Here is an 11,882-nt window from a genome sequence, read left to right as displayed (position 1 = left end):
AAAAAGTACATTTAGGATAATCAGCAACATCATTCATTATCTAATAATACGACCCCCTTATAAGACATTTTCTTTTACATTTTATAATAGTTTTTTCTCTATAGGCATATTATATTAAAACATTTTATTTTTTCTTCTTAATTTCTTCCACACTTGAGCACTTCGATAATACTTTATAAATTAATTCCATTATTCTTGAGTGAAAACATGTACAAAAAAAATATGATGCTCAAACACGTGCTAAAAAGTTGCTAATTCCCTTAAAATAACTAAGTGGTTGTAAAAATTATGATAAACAGTGTGAGTTGTGTTAACACAAAGTAAAAAAGAATGTATTTAATATTGATAAATTATTAAAAAAAATATATTGCATAACTTTAAAATTATACATATACATACTCTTTTATCAAACTCAAAAGAAAAAACTTTTCCTCCTACTTTTGAATTGAAATTATCACAATTTAATATTGTCCATCATATCTTATCAGTTTTAATGTTCAAACATTTATGTACATATATAAAATGTAGGCAGGTACGCAAGGGCGATCTGCCCTCGCAGCTACAGTTCCAGTATTTTTGTGCAAGCTGCTACTATTAAAACTGTTTTACCCTCAAAACATATCCGAAACATTTTCAAAGTTAAACATTTTTTTGTTATCATTGTTCTCCTATTTTATTCTTTTTTTATGTTTCTACCGTGTCTACATACAAAGGAATATTGTTATTTAGGAGTAAAAAATAAATTATAAAAATATAACATTGTATTTTTTTACTCACAAATCAGTACAACTTAGTTTCTTATATTTTAGAAGCAAAGGTGCCGCTAACAGCATATTACACAAAAAAAAGATGCGAGACCCATAACTGCGGTGGCAATTCGTGCTTTAAACGTCTTTACGATGTTTCACTCGAAGAATGCAATTGGGTTTGATGAAGGCAAAAAAAAAAAAAAATAAAAATATGAGAAACTTTAATCATCAATCCTTTTCATTTGCTAGAGCACGTAATTTAATTTGTAACAAATCGGTATGGCCAAATTAATTAATAAAACCTGCTGAAAATATAATATTTATTTAGTTCATCATTATCTTAATTATCTAATAATAATACAAACGTTACAGCACAGACGCCGCAATGAACCGCAGTGTATCGCGGAAAATAATTTTAGAAAAAAAAAAAAAAATAGCAAATATAAAACACGATGATGTTAGCGAAAGTGTTTGTAGTATATGTTATCTGTACGCGCATATGCAAGTTGGTGATTTGGGAGGCGGGAGCTCTCTGACCACAACGTTAAGACGGTAACCACAACATAAATTTAAATGTAGAAATGATCATCGGTAAAAAAAGTGACGATAACGTTACAAATTTGATTCACAAAAGAGGCGGGCAAGGGACAGCCCTTTTTCACTTAAAATATTTGTACGAACTAGAAGTTTTTAAACAAAAACGATTGGTTATGTATACAAAGTGATGATCTTTCATATATTTTCTAATTTTTCGTTGTGGTCATAATTTTTCTTTTTTGTTGGTGTACGTTGTGGCCTAGGATCACAAGAAAATCGAACGAAACAAATTCAGAAATATGTGATCAGATTGAACTAAACGATGTTATGCTAAAACTTATCTTGAAAAAGAAATAAATTATTGGTTGCGGCGACAGCTATTATGTTCTCTGTTGGATGCCAGGCGGTGTGCAGTATCTTCTTGTTAAAATCTAAACAGTCCACACCAATCTCGTCCTTTTTCCGCCTGCCACCGGTGCAAACTTTACGCGGTTTCAAAACAGTCTTCGGTTTTGCGATGTCCCGTGAGGCCTCCAACGTCTGGTCGCGTTTCGTCGTCCGATCAAACGTTCTAAAGAAGTTATTATACGAACCAGTCATTATTGCCGTATCATTGCCATTCCAGCAACACTCGAACTTGTCGAATATGCAATCGTTTTCGTATAACGAACACAATTTAGACCTAAGATACTCGTGAACCTGAAATAACAAAAATAGTTGAAGTCATGTAGACATGAATTACCTCTTTTGAAAAGAAATTCTCGAAAATTCTATTTAAAATATATNCTTGTTAATAAAATTAAAAATAAGAAATTTTGTATTCAAAATAATAAATACGAGGCTTCACATCTGTCTCTACGTTTTATAATTCTTGGAATTATATTTGTGCAAGCTGATAAGAAGTAGGATAACATTGAGGCATTTAATCCAAATAATTAGTTAATTATCTTTCTCACCTTGGGTAAACATTTTCTTAAAATATTACAATTTAGAACGAAAAAAATATATATTAAAATAATAAGAAATTTAATTTGTACAAAATATATGTATATGTATTTATATTATTGCTTACCGGATACGTTTCTATGGGTTTAGTTTCCATGTGTAAATCCCAGACTTTAACAGATAAATAGTCCCTTGAAATCATGTATCTTCCTGAATTAGAAAGTTTAACATCTGAGATGCTGGAAATAATTTCTGAAAAGAAGCTTCTGTTTGTTGGGTCTTCAGGTTCCTCAAACAGTTTGGCGTGTTTGTCGCAAAGCGCCGCCGCCCTCATATCACAGAGCCGTATTGTCCCCTTACTGCTACTATAAACAAATAAATTACACTCTACAGGGTGGAACTCGGCAGCGGTTATGACCTCCGTCAGCTCCTCCATATTTGTTGGCTTAATATCAACAATATTAAAGCTTTGATCTGTTATTTCCAGATGCCATAAATTAATTCTCAAATCGTCCGCTGAAAGATACGTTTCTTGATCTGAGTTTACCGATATTGAATTAATATGGTACGTATGTGCATTCGCAAATATTCTCCTAGGTGACGCTTCAACCATTAATTCCATGGGTTTAATTGTTGGCACTCGCAAACTGCTCACACTTGTTGGATCAAGTAAAGAACCATTTTCTAACCTAGTGTTATAGCCTTCAATTTTTTTGTCTCTTTCTGAGACTTTCCATAATTTGATAGTCTTGTCATTCGTGGACAAGAGAAAATGAGCTGGATTTCTTCGCTTAAGCCACCGTATTTTGTTGATTTTTTCTTCAATTTCTAAACTCTTGAGGTAGTCAAACTCAGGCTCATGTGACTGGAAGGTTGAATAAACGTTATATTCACCACGTCTTGGAAGTGAGTTCTTTGAAGTGGGGTCACGTTGGAAAATTACTACACGGCCACTTTTGTCCCCAGTGGCTAAAAGATCTCCATCGTGATTGAATTCTACACATGATATTATGTCTGCTTCTGTCACATCATCATCTAATGTTCCCTTCACTTGAGAAAAGGTCCACTGAATGTCTCCATTACCTATCAATCATATTTTAATTAGATAAAACGAAATTTAGGAGGATTTTCTTTTAACAACCACTTATAGCATAACCTCAAAATGAAGGTATACTAATAAAGTGGACATTAATAAAAATACACACTCTAAACGTTTGCAAAATTAAATCTAGCTTTGTTTCATATAATTGTTTGTAGTTTCGAACAGATGCACTTATCTATAACAAAACTATTTTACTTCCAAGCAGGTTTACAATTTATTACTAATAAAAGCACGTTCGAAACAAAAACAATCGATTAAAGGTTTCATGGTAGCTTGATCAAAATCTACATTAAAAAGGCTTTTTTTGGTTTCTCGTTAGTCTTTGGAATTGCATTTTTCCCTCCAAGTGAAATGGATCCTCATGTGTACATACTTCATGAAGAGACACCGACAAGCTATAACGCAATAAACAAAATAACAACCAACGAATGTTGTTTACCTTCCATAATTATCAAAAAACAGTTGTTGGTAAAACTAATGAGACATATCCCGTGCTGCTGAACGGGGTCAGGATCGACGACAAGCTAAGTTACAATACCACTTGCCGGCCATTTTAAGAGAAAAACGGTTTCCTTAAAACGCACTCGAACAATTTTAAACACCTGTTTGCACTATAAGCACATCGACAATAATCGTACATGGAAACGTGAAGTAAAATTGAATATAAAAAGAAATAAACGATTTTCGCACAAATTCATACACAAAATCATGGGTGGCGTAAGGTCATAAAATAATGGAAACGCATTCGCTATCGATGGAGTCACTTCAAGGTTAATATCACTAAAGCTGCCAATGATTCACAGATGGCGGCTACGGTTCTTTGCAAATATTGAACTACACAGTTTACATTTTCAAACCAACACGTGACCATCGCAACGTAAACATAATTTATGTAGCATGCCTTAATTAGAATATACAGGGTGGTCATCGTGGTTGCGCTACTATTATATTCATAAAATTTTTTTATTAAAACAATGCACAAAACCACTGTCACTGTCTACAGAATCATTGTAAAGTGTATAAAAAAAAATAATGCCCAAAAACTTACGATTGAATGTATTTACCTGGAGATTTTTTTGTGGCTTGGACAGCATTATTGATAAACCCTCCTAACTTACTGCGCATACCCAGGTTACCGGACTTGGCCAACGGTCGTCGGCCAGACCCTGGAGAGGCCCATAGGCCTACCACCCCTGCGTGACGTATCGTGGTCCGATAATGATCTTATTTTTCTGAAACAAATAGAAATCATAATAAATACACAAAAAACATATAAAGAAAATCATTTTTAAATCGTATCTATACTGTAAACTTTTTATTAAATTAGCGCAAGAATTCATATAAAGACTTCTTTCGATAAACAAACATTAATTTAAAAAAACTTAGAAAGTTATGGTTTTCCCTTTTCCTCATTTGGTATGAAATGAATGATTTTTCGGGGGATGAAAATGATCTACCGAAAGCAAATATTTTTGTAAGTAATGGACTCGAGTCTAAAACTCATTTTCAAATGCGGATGCGTACAAGTACTTTTATCATGGAAAGGCAAGCCTCAAGTTACAAGTAACGAAATACTTTAGTTACATAAATCGATATCTCTGTAGGTACGTAATAACACATAAGGCACATATGTAGTTTATAAAACGCGGTTATCTATAAATTTTTAATAAGAAAAACTAGCCTTTTAGAACCTTGATGTTGTTCATAACAAGGTATCACAGCTATATACAGGATGATACATTCATTTGAAAGGGCGAATATAGGGCGTTTTTTTAGTTATTATTACCATTATTTTATATTTACAATGAAAAACAAAATGTATCAGATCCCCTACTAGCAATTTTCCGAAAAGGTACTCTAAACAATTTTCTGGAAATTGGTTTGAATTATTTATCAACCGCTCTGTATGTTATCACATTTACGAACAAAAATTTGATATCGATAAATTATAATTTATTATATATCAAACAAATCGGTTTTCGTTTTATACAACAAATAATAAACTAAAAATTATTTTGAATCTGTTGTGGCATCTTAAGAATCGAACAGTTTTAAGCTTTTTACATATTAAAAAAGCTTTTTAATTTATATAGTTGCACTTACCACTGGAAAGCTAAATGTAAATAATATTTAAGTTGTTTTCAAAACAGGTAATACATATAAATTACATTTTATCTATTTTTCGGCAAGACAACGGTAATCTTCTTAAAAATACAATAGTTTGTACATTTACTTAACTTTTTTACTAAACGTCACCTTTGACTTTAATTCTCAATAAGACACATTTAATTAATAACTTAAGTCCTCTGATATATCGTACTAATTTGTTACCATGGAAATTGATTGTAAAAGAAACGTCTAGCAGGAACTGTTGTTTTCAACTGAAACCCCAAAATACTTGTATCACTGACCCTTGTAATGATCAAAAATGATTCTGTTATCAACACCAACAGCAGCGATTAATACATTTGTGACCGAATTGTTGTATTTAAACAAACAAAACTTAATATTGTATTTTTAATAGCAAATTGTTTGTGGCTGGAAATTTTGTTTTCATAACATTTGTGAAAGCATTTTGATAAAAGATTCAACATTATTTGAAAGCTAAATATAAAAGCATATTAATTGCTTTGTTTTTTTTTAAGTAATTAAATTTATCTTCATTTTTTTTGGACAATTTCCGCAAACAATTCAATTCTCGATCCTGAAAAAGGATACGATAAACTACTTACTAGTTGAAATGAAATTATAAAAGTTGTAGTGTTACGATTAAAACAAATTAATTACCTGTTTATTACATTATGAAATTTTAATACTTCTATAGTTCTTTCAAGCACTTTTTCAACAAGATTCTGTAATAATCAACAAGGGAATGTATTTCTGTTACCTTTTTGGTTTCAAATATGTAATTTTCTAAAATAATTAATACTCAACTCTACCTTTGAAAAATGAAGTAATATTTTTCTATTAAAGATCTATGCACTTTAACTAGGTTTTATTATGCTATTGTCTTTCTATATTTTTGTAGTCAGTAATAACAGTTAACATTTTAAAGAGCGTAAGAGATATACGACTACTATAATGACTACTTTGATAAATAACGTAAATTTTTATTGGTATAGACCAGGTTAAAGATATCAAAAGGCCTTGGAGAACAAGGACAACTTCAATTTATTGCCTGTCAACCAAAAATCGATTATTGAACACAGAATATTCCTGGGTGCTGATTTGCTACTGAAGAGGATGGATTCTTAAAAGATAACATTCTGAATCAATCAAGTTTGAAACACCTTCATTAATTAATTAAATAAAAAGAATAAACCAATACTTTNAATCATATCTCGTCCAGATAATCTAAGGATTTAAAATAATAATATTATAATAGGGTATCTTATTTTTTTATAATAATGTTAAAAATATATTACACTGTAGGAATCCCTTGAATTTGTATTGGTGTTGGTTTTTTTATTTGTTTCTCTGAAAGTCCTTCTATAATGGCTTTGTGAAATTTCATTTCTTTAAAAGATTTTAATGGAGGTGGGATATCTTCACCTTCTACCAAAATTCTTAGATCTCTTCTTATCCTCTCATGTCTTCCTGGAGGTAAGTCCAATATATATTGAGGAGGATGCCAGCTGAAACATAAAAGATTTTTTAAAACACCAAACTGAGGGAAAATGAAAATAAAAACTAAAGAACATTGCAAGATCATTACAGTACACAAGATACTTTTAATAAAGGGATGAAAACAATTAGAATATAATTAATAAAAAAAATACTTTTAATAAGTTTCTTACCTTGTTTTGATAGGTTCACTATACTGAATACCTTTGGCTAATTCTGAAACTCCCATAAGAGCTTTCTTTTCTGCTACACTTTCTAAAATTTCCTCTTCCTTCTTCAGTTGCCTTTCAACTGCACTTACTTTTTTAGCTGCAAAAAATACATTCGATGTAAAGCTCCATCTTACTGGTGAGTGTAAGTTTTACCTTCTGCAAGTTTCTTAAGTTCTGTGTGTTGATCAAGAAGTGAAACATTATTTTTTCTTCCCCAAATACCTTCATCATCTTCATCTTCTTCATTTGTCTCATTTTCGCTTGATGATTTATGTTTATTCTGTTCAGCTTCTTTGATCTAAAAATATGAAATACTAAAACTGTAACTCCTACAAAATCACTTTATCTCACCTGTCCCAATCGTCCTAATTTTAATAGCTGAAGTTTTTTTCTTTCTTTTACTGGAATGTATGGAGTGTAATTATCGTCTGAATCAGAGTCATGATCCTTTTCTTCTTTTCTGTACCTCTTCACATAATTATAAAAAAAAATGTTAATTCGTAGTGTGGATAAAATACCTACTTGTTCTACCTTTACAGGAGGTCCTGCTTCGGTCATATTCAAGTTCACTACAACTGAAATCAGTAGAAACAAATAATTAAGTGTTAACTGTATTTAATTACTAATAAAAGTCTTAACAATGCAAAACATAACCATTTCATAACGTAACCATATTATCCATAGATTAAAGAAATATATACTGTCCCACTACTATTATGATAATTGATTAAGATACGTTCATGTTTGTAATAGATGTAAATTCTATATTTCAATGGTATTATTTTTTTAATAGAGTTGTTATAAAATTTATAGATTTGTTTCTAATTACTTTTTTTGCCATGAATTTTCAATAAACTGCCGCACTTATTTTATAATTTTGATTTCAATAAAAATTTTCTTTAGATTATAACCAGATTATAACATAGATAGCAACTTAACGTCTCAAAGAGAAGCTGGTCTTATTTATTTTTCTATAAAGCGTTCCAGAAATTTAGAAGTGGTCATAGCAGTGTTTTGTGTTTGTTATTTTATCTGACAACGAATTACCGGTTTACAGTTTCATTTTAAATAATAAATCTCGTCTGTTATTGAGAATAAAACTGATTAGTTATTTCAGAAAGTGAAACAGTCAACATGAGTTGCCCATTTAACAAAGAGAGCCTTGCCCAATTGAAGGCGTTTGTTAGTTTTTGTTCTTCAAACCCTAACGTGCTTCATGATCCAGATTTAAGTTTTTTCAAGCAATACTTAGAATCGTTAGGAGCTTCAATTCCTTCCCCAAAAGACATGCCCAAAGAAGATGTTAAAGTGGAGGAAGTGTCCCCAGAAGTAGAAGAGAAGAATGAGTCGGAACCTGAGTCAGATTTAGAACTTGATACTGAAGGGTGTATAGAACCAGATAAAGAAGATCCATCCCAGGAAATGGGCGATTTTTCTAAAGAACCAACTGAAGCTGATGTTGAAAGTGCAAGTGAAAAGAGGTATGATGATGGGTTTACAATTTTATTATTATTATTACTGTATTTGTTTAGATTCAATTTCTCTATAGTTTATAATTTTTGGTTTAATATAGGTCAGAAGCTATAGCTGCATTTAGTGAAGGTGATTATTCAAAAGCCCTGGAATTATTTACTGAAGCAATTAAACTTAATCCTACCTCAGCTGTTTTGTATGTAAAGCGTGGTCAAACTTATCTCAAGTTGAACAAACCAAATGCTTGCATTAAAGACTGTTCTCGAGCACTAGAATTAAATCCAGACTCTGCAGCTGCCTATAAATTTAGAGGCCGTGCTTACAGATTGATTGCTGAATGGGAAAAGGCAGCAAAAGACCTTAGACAAGCTTCCAACATTGATTTTGATGAGCAAACTGATGAATGGCTTAAAGAAGTAACACCAAATGCTCAAAAAATTGAGCAGCACAAACTGAAAAGAGAACGTAAAAGATTAGAAAAGGAAGAAAGGGAACGTGCTGAACGTTTAAGAAAAATAAGGGAAGCTAGGGAAAAAGCTGCTAATGAAGCTGGTCAACAAAAAGGACAAACTCAGAGTGGCAATGATACATTCACTCCTCCTGGTGGAATGCAAGACTTTTATAAATTGCTACAAGATCCAGAAATAATGACAGCTTTTCAGGTTTGTACTATCTCTAATATTTTCCAATGCTTACAAGAACTTTTTCCACATTCTCATATTTCTTTAATCATAGTTTGCAGTGAAATTGAACATGATTTAAACTCTTTAATAAATTTGTAGGATCCTGAAGTTGCTGCAGCATTTCAAGATATTTCTACAAATCCAGCCAACTTTATCAAGTACCAATCAAATCCAAAAGTAATGGCTCTAATTTCAAAACTCACAAGTAAATTGCAAGGTTCAGGGATGAATTTCCCCGGATTCCCAGGGGCGGGTGGTGCAGCAGGCGGAGGTTTTCCAGGTGGTTTTCCCGGATTTCCAGGTGGTAATTTTAATCAAAAACCTCCTGCACCTGACGATGACGGTCTCGATTAAGATTTTTTTATATTGCCATTTTTCCCTAATTCTATTTTTATTTACATGTAAAATTGAATAAAATGGGGAAGTGAAGTAATTTTGGAGCCCCAGAAGAGGCAATGAATATTTTTTAACGTTAATTTTTATACAGACTGTACTGTTTATTCTTTAATATTTTTGTAGGACAAACTAATGCCTAATTTTGCTTGAAATACGTGTTTTTGAAAATGAATTTGCTTTTCTGTTTTGTATATAGTAGATGTAACGCTAAAACATGATTAATAAATTGTAAATGCCCATTAGAAAGTTTTACTCTCAAAAGTAAATTAGAAGTTAGTGAAATTACATTTCCTTTATGATCAATTATGTACTAAATCTTTCAACTCGATAACTGAGAATCTTATGTATGTTTTATAATATAAACGGTGTGGTACATGAAAATATATAACAAGAATTGTAAAATAAGTTTGATTTTATTTTTAACACTAGCAATTAAATAACAATCAGATTTCCAGTAACAGTCAACAACAAAATTGCTTGCTTTTGAAGGACAACCGAACTTAAAGAATCAATTTTAGCAATAAAAGAATTTTCGGTGGGGTTTTATCGTTAATGCTTTATTTATTAAGAGTATCCAATCTTATAATTAAATATCATTATGTATATTTTTATCTGTTTAGTTTTGTATGGTACGGATACATTTTCAATTATTTGCATCATTACAAAATACTTAAGCACCAAGCTCTATTACATAACTGTATAAGTACAAAAATCTTTTTTATTTAATCACTTGTAATTGATCTTTTTTCTTTTCGAAATTTTTACCAGCATCATTTTTAATACCATTTACAAGTGAACATTGGAGGAAGAAAGAAGCAACACTTCTTTATTTTTGCTACATTTGTGCTTCCTTGCAATTAATCTGCTCATGGCACAATAAGGCAAACTTGTTCTATATTTTCGTATAAATATACATTACACACACTTAAATATTCAGACTCGTAAATTAATAATTAACATACACTTGCCAGTAAGCGAAATATTACACGAAAATTTTGTTTATCAAAAACTGAGTCGTTATAATTAAAGGTCCTAAAATTATCAATTCTTAGATTAATTATGTAACTGTAAGTTACTGAATTTTGAATTTGATTTCGAAAATAACGCTTAGAAACGCATTTTATTTTGTAATCATGTTCTAATAAGGTATTATACGAGTTTGTTTATTTAAAAAGGTGTTTGCAAAAGTTCATTTGATGTAAACAATGTCTAAAACAGCTGTTAGGAAGTGCTATGTGATATGCAAAATTATGTCTCTGTCTTCTAATATTCGTTTTAACTGCAGTTAGACCCAAATAGGCTATTGTGTATTAGGTACCCATTTTCTTTTTCAATAAATGCGCAAATCATTTTTAATTTGGAATGGATCAAATCACAAAGTTTTAACTTCATTTTCTTTACAATGAATGCAATATTGTACATAATACGACTCAATTTACAAAAAGTACATTTAGGATAATCAGCAACATCATTCATTATCTAATAATACGACCCCCTTATAAGACATTTTCTTTTACATTTTATAATAGTTTTTTCTCTATAGGCATATTATATTAAAACATTTTATTTTTTCTTCTTAATTTCTTCCACACTTGAGCACTTCGATAATACTTTATAAATTAATTCCATTATTCTTGAGTGAAAACATGTACAAAAAAAATATGATGCTCAAACACGTGCTAAAAAGTTGCTAATTCCCTTAAAATAACTAAGTGGTTGTAAAAATTATGATAAACAGTGTGAGTTGTGTTAACACAAAGTAAAAAAGAATGTATTTAATATTGATAAATTATTAAAAAAAATATATTGCATAACTTTAAAATTATACATATACATACTCTTTTATCAAACTCAAAAGAAAAAACTTTTCCTCCTACTTTTGAATTGAAATTATCACAATTTAATATTGTCCATCATATCTTATCAGTTTTAATGTTCAAACATTTATGTACATATATAAAATGTAGGCAGGTACGCAAGGGCGATCTGCCCTCGCAGCTACAGTTCCAGTATTTTTGTGCAAGCTGCTACTATTAAAACTGTTTTACCCTCAAAACATATCCGAAACATTTTCAAAGTTAAACATTTTTTTGTTATCATTGTTCTCCTATTTTATTCTTTTTTTATGTTTCTACCGTGTCTACATACAAAGGAATATTGT

At 30.8% G+C, this 11,882-nt stretch overlaps 3 protein-coding genes across 4 annotated transcripts in view; 1 reads left to right on the top strand and 2 right to left on the bottom strand.

Moving 5' to 3' along the window:
* Positions 1 to 7,858, bottom strand: part of LOC108734173 (ATP-dependent RNA helicase abstrakt) — a 14,909-nt gene extending 7,051 nt beyond the window's left edge. The window contains exons 1-5 of the mRNA XM_025978573.1: positions 7,701 to 7,858; positions 7,521 to 7,637; positions 7,323 to 7,467; positions 7,131 to 7,266; positions 6,759 to 6,968 (exon numbers count right to left, since the gene is read on the bottom strand). Coding sequence (XP_025834358.1) covers positions 6,759 to 6,968; positions 7,131 to 7,266; positions 7,323 to 7,467; positions 7,521 to 7,637; positions 7,701 to 7,727 — 635 coding nt within the window. The 5' untranslated portion in view covers positions 7,728 to 7,858. The remainder of the gene's footprint in view (positions 1 to 6,758; positions 6,969 to 7,130; positions 7,267 to 7,322; positions 7,468 to 7,520; positions 7,638 to 7,700) is intronic.
* Positions 749 to 11,882, bottom strand: part of LOC108734233 (protein phosphatase PP2A 55 kDa regulatory subunit) — a 27,218-nt gene continuing 16,084 nt past the window's right edge. The window contains exons 2-4 of one of the 2 annotated variants that reach the window (XM_018465696.2): positions 4,398 to 4,565; positions 2,359 to 3,314; positions 749 to 1,985 (exon numbers count right to left, since the gene is read on the bottom strand). In XM_018465696.2, coding sequence (XP_018321198.1) covers positions 1,617 to 1,985; positions 2,359 to 3,314; positions 4,398 to 4,458 — 1,386 coding nt within the window. In that variant the 5' untranslated portion in view covers positions 4,459 to 4,565 and the 3' untranslated portion in view covers positions 749 to 1,616. Of the gene's footprint in view, positions 1,986 to 2,358; positions 3,315 to 3,772; positions 4,179 to 4,397; positions 4,566 to 11,882 lie in introns of those variants that run through there. The other variant, XM_018465697.2, reaches the window with a different exon arrangement.
* On the top strand, positions 8,107 to 9,960 carry LOC108734235 (putative protein FAM10A4). Its single transcript, XM_018465701.2, has 3 exons — positions 8,107 to 8,650; positions 8,743 to 9,304; positions 9,425 to 9,960. Exons 1-3 carry the CDS (start codon positions 8,304 to 8,306, stop codon positions 9,677 to 9,679), a joined length of 1,164 nt encoding a protein of 387 aa, XP_018321203.1. The 5' UTR covers positions 8,107 to 8,303; the 3' UTR covers positions 9,680 to 9,960.

Source organism: Agrilus planipennis, unplaced genomic scaffold, assembly GCF_000699045.2.
Source record: "Agrilus planipennis isolate EAB-ADULT unplaced genomic scaffold, Apla_2.0 scaffold7, whole genome shotgun sequence".
NCBI classification, from domain to species: domain Eukaryota; kingdom Metazoa; phylum Arthropoda; class Insecta; order Coleoptera; family Buprestidae; genus Agrilus; species Agrilus planipennis.
This window is presented reverse-complemented; position numbering and strand designations above follow the sequence as displayed.

Coding starts and splice junctions, on each gene's coding strand:
- LOC108734235 (XM_018465701.2), top strand. CDS start 8,304: ATGAGTTGCCCATTTAACAAAGAGAGCCTTGCCCAATTGAAGGCGTTT. Junction 8,651..8,742: donor GAAAGTGCAAGTGAAAAGAG/GTATGATGATGG, acceptor GGTTTAATATAG/GTCAGAAGCTATAGCTGCAT. Junction 9,305..9,424: donor AAATAATGACAGCTTTTCAG/GTTTGTACTATC, acceptor ATAAATTTGTAG/GATCCTGAAGTTGCTGCAGC.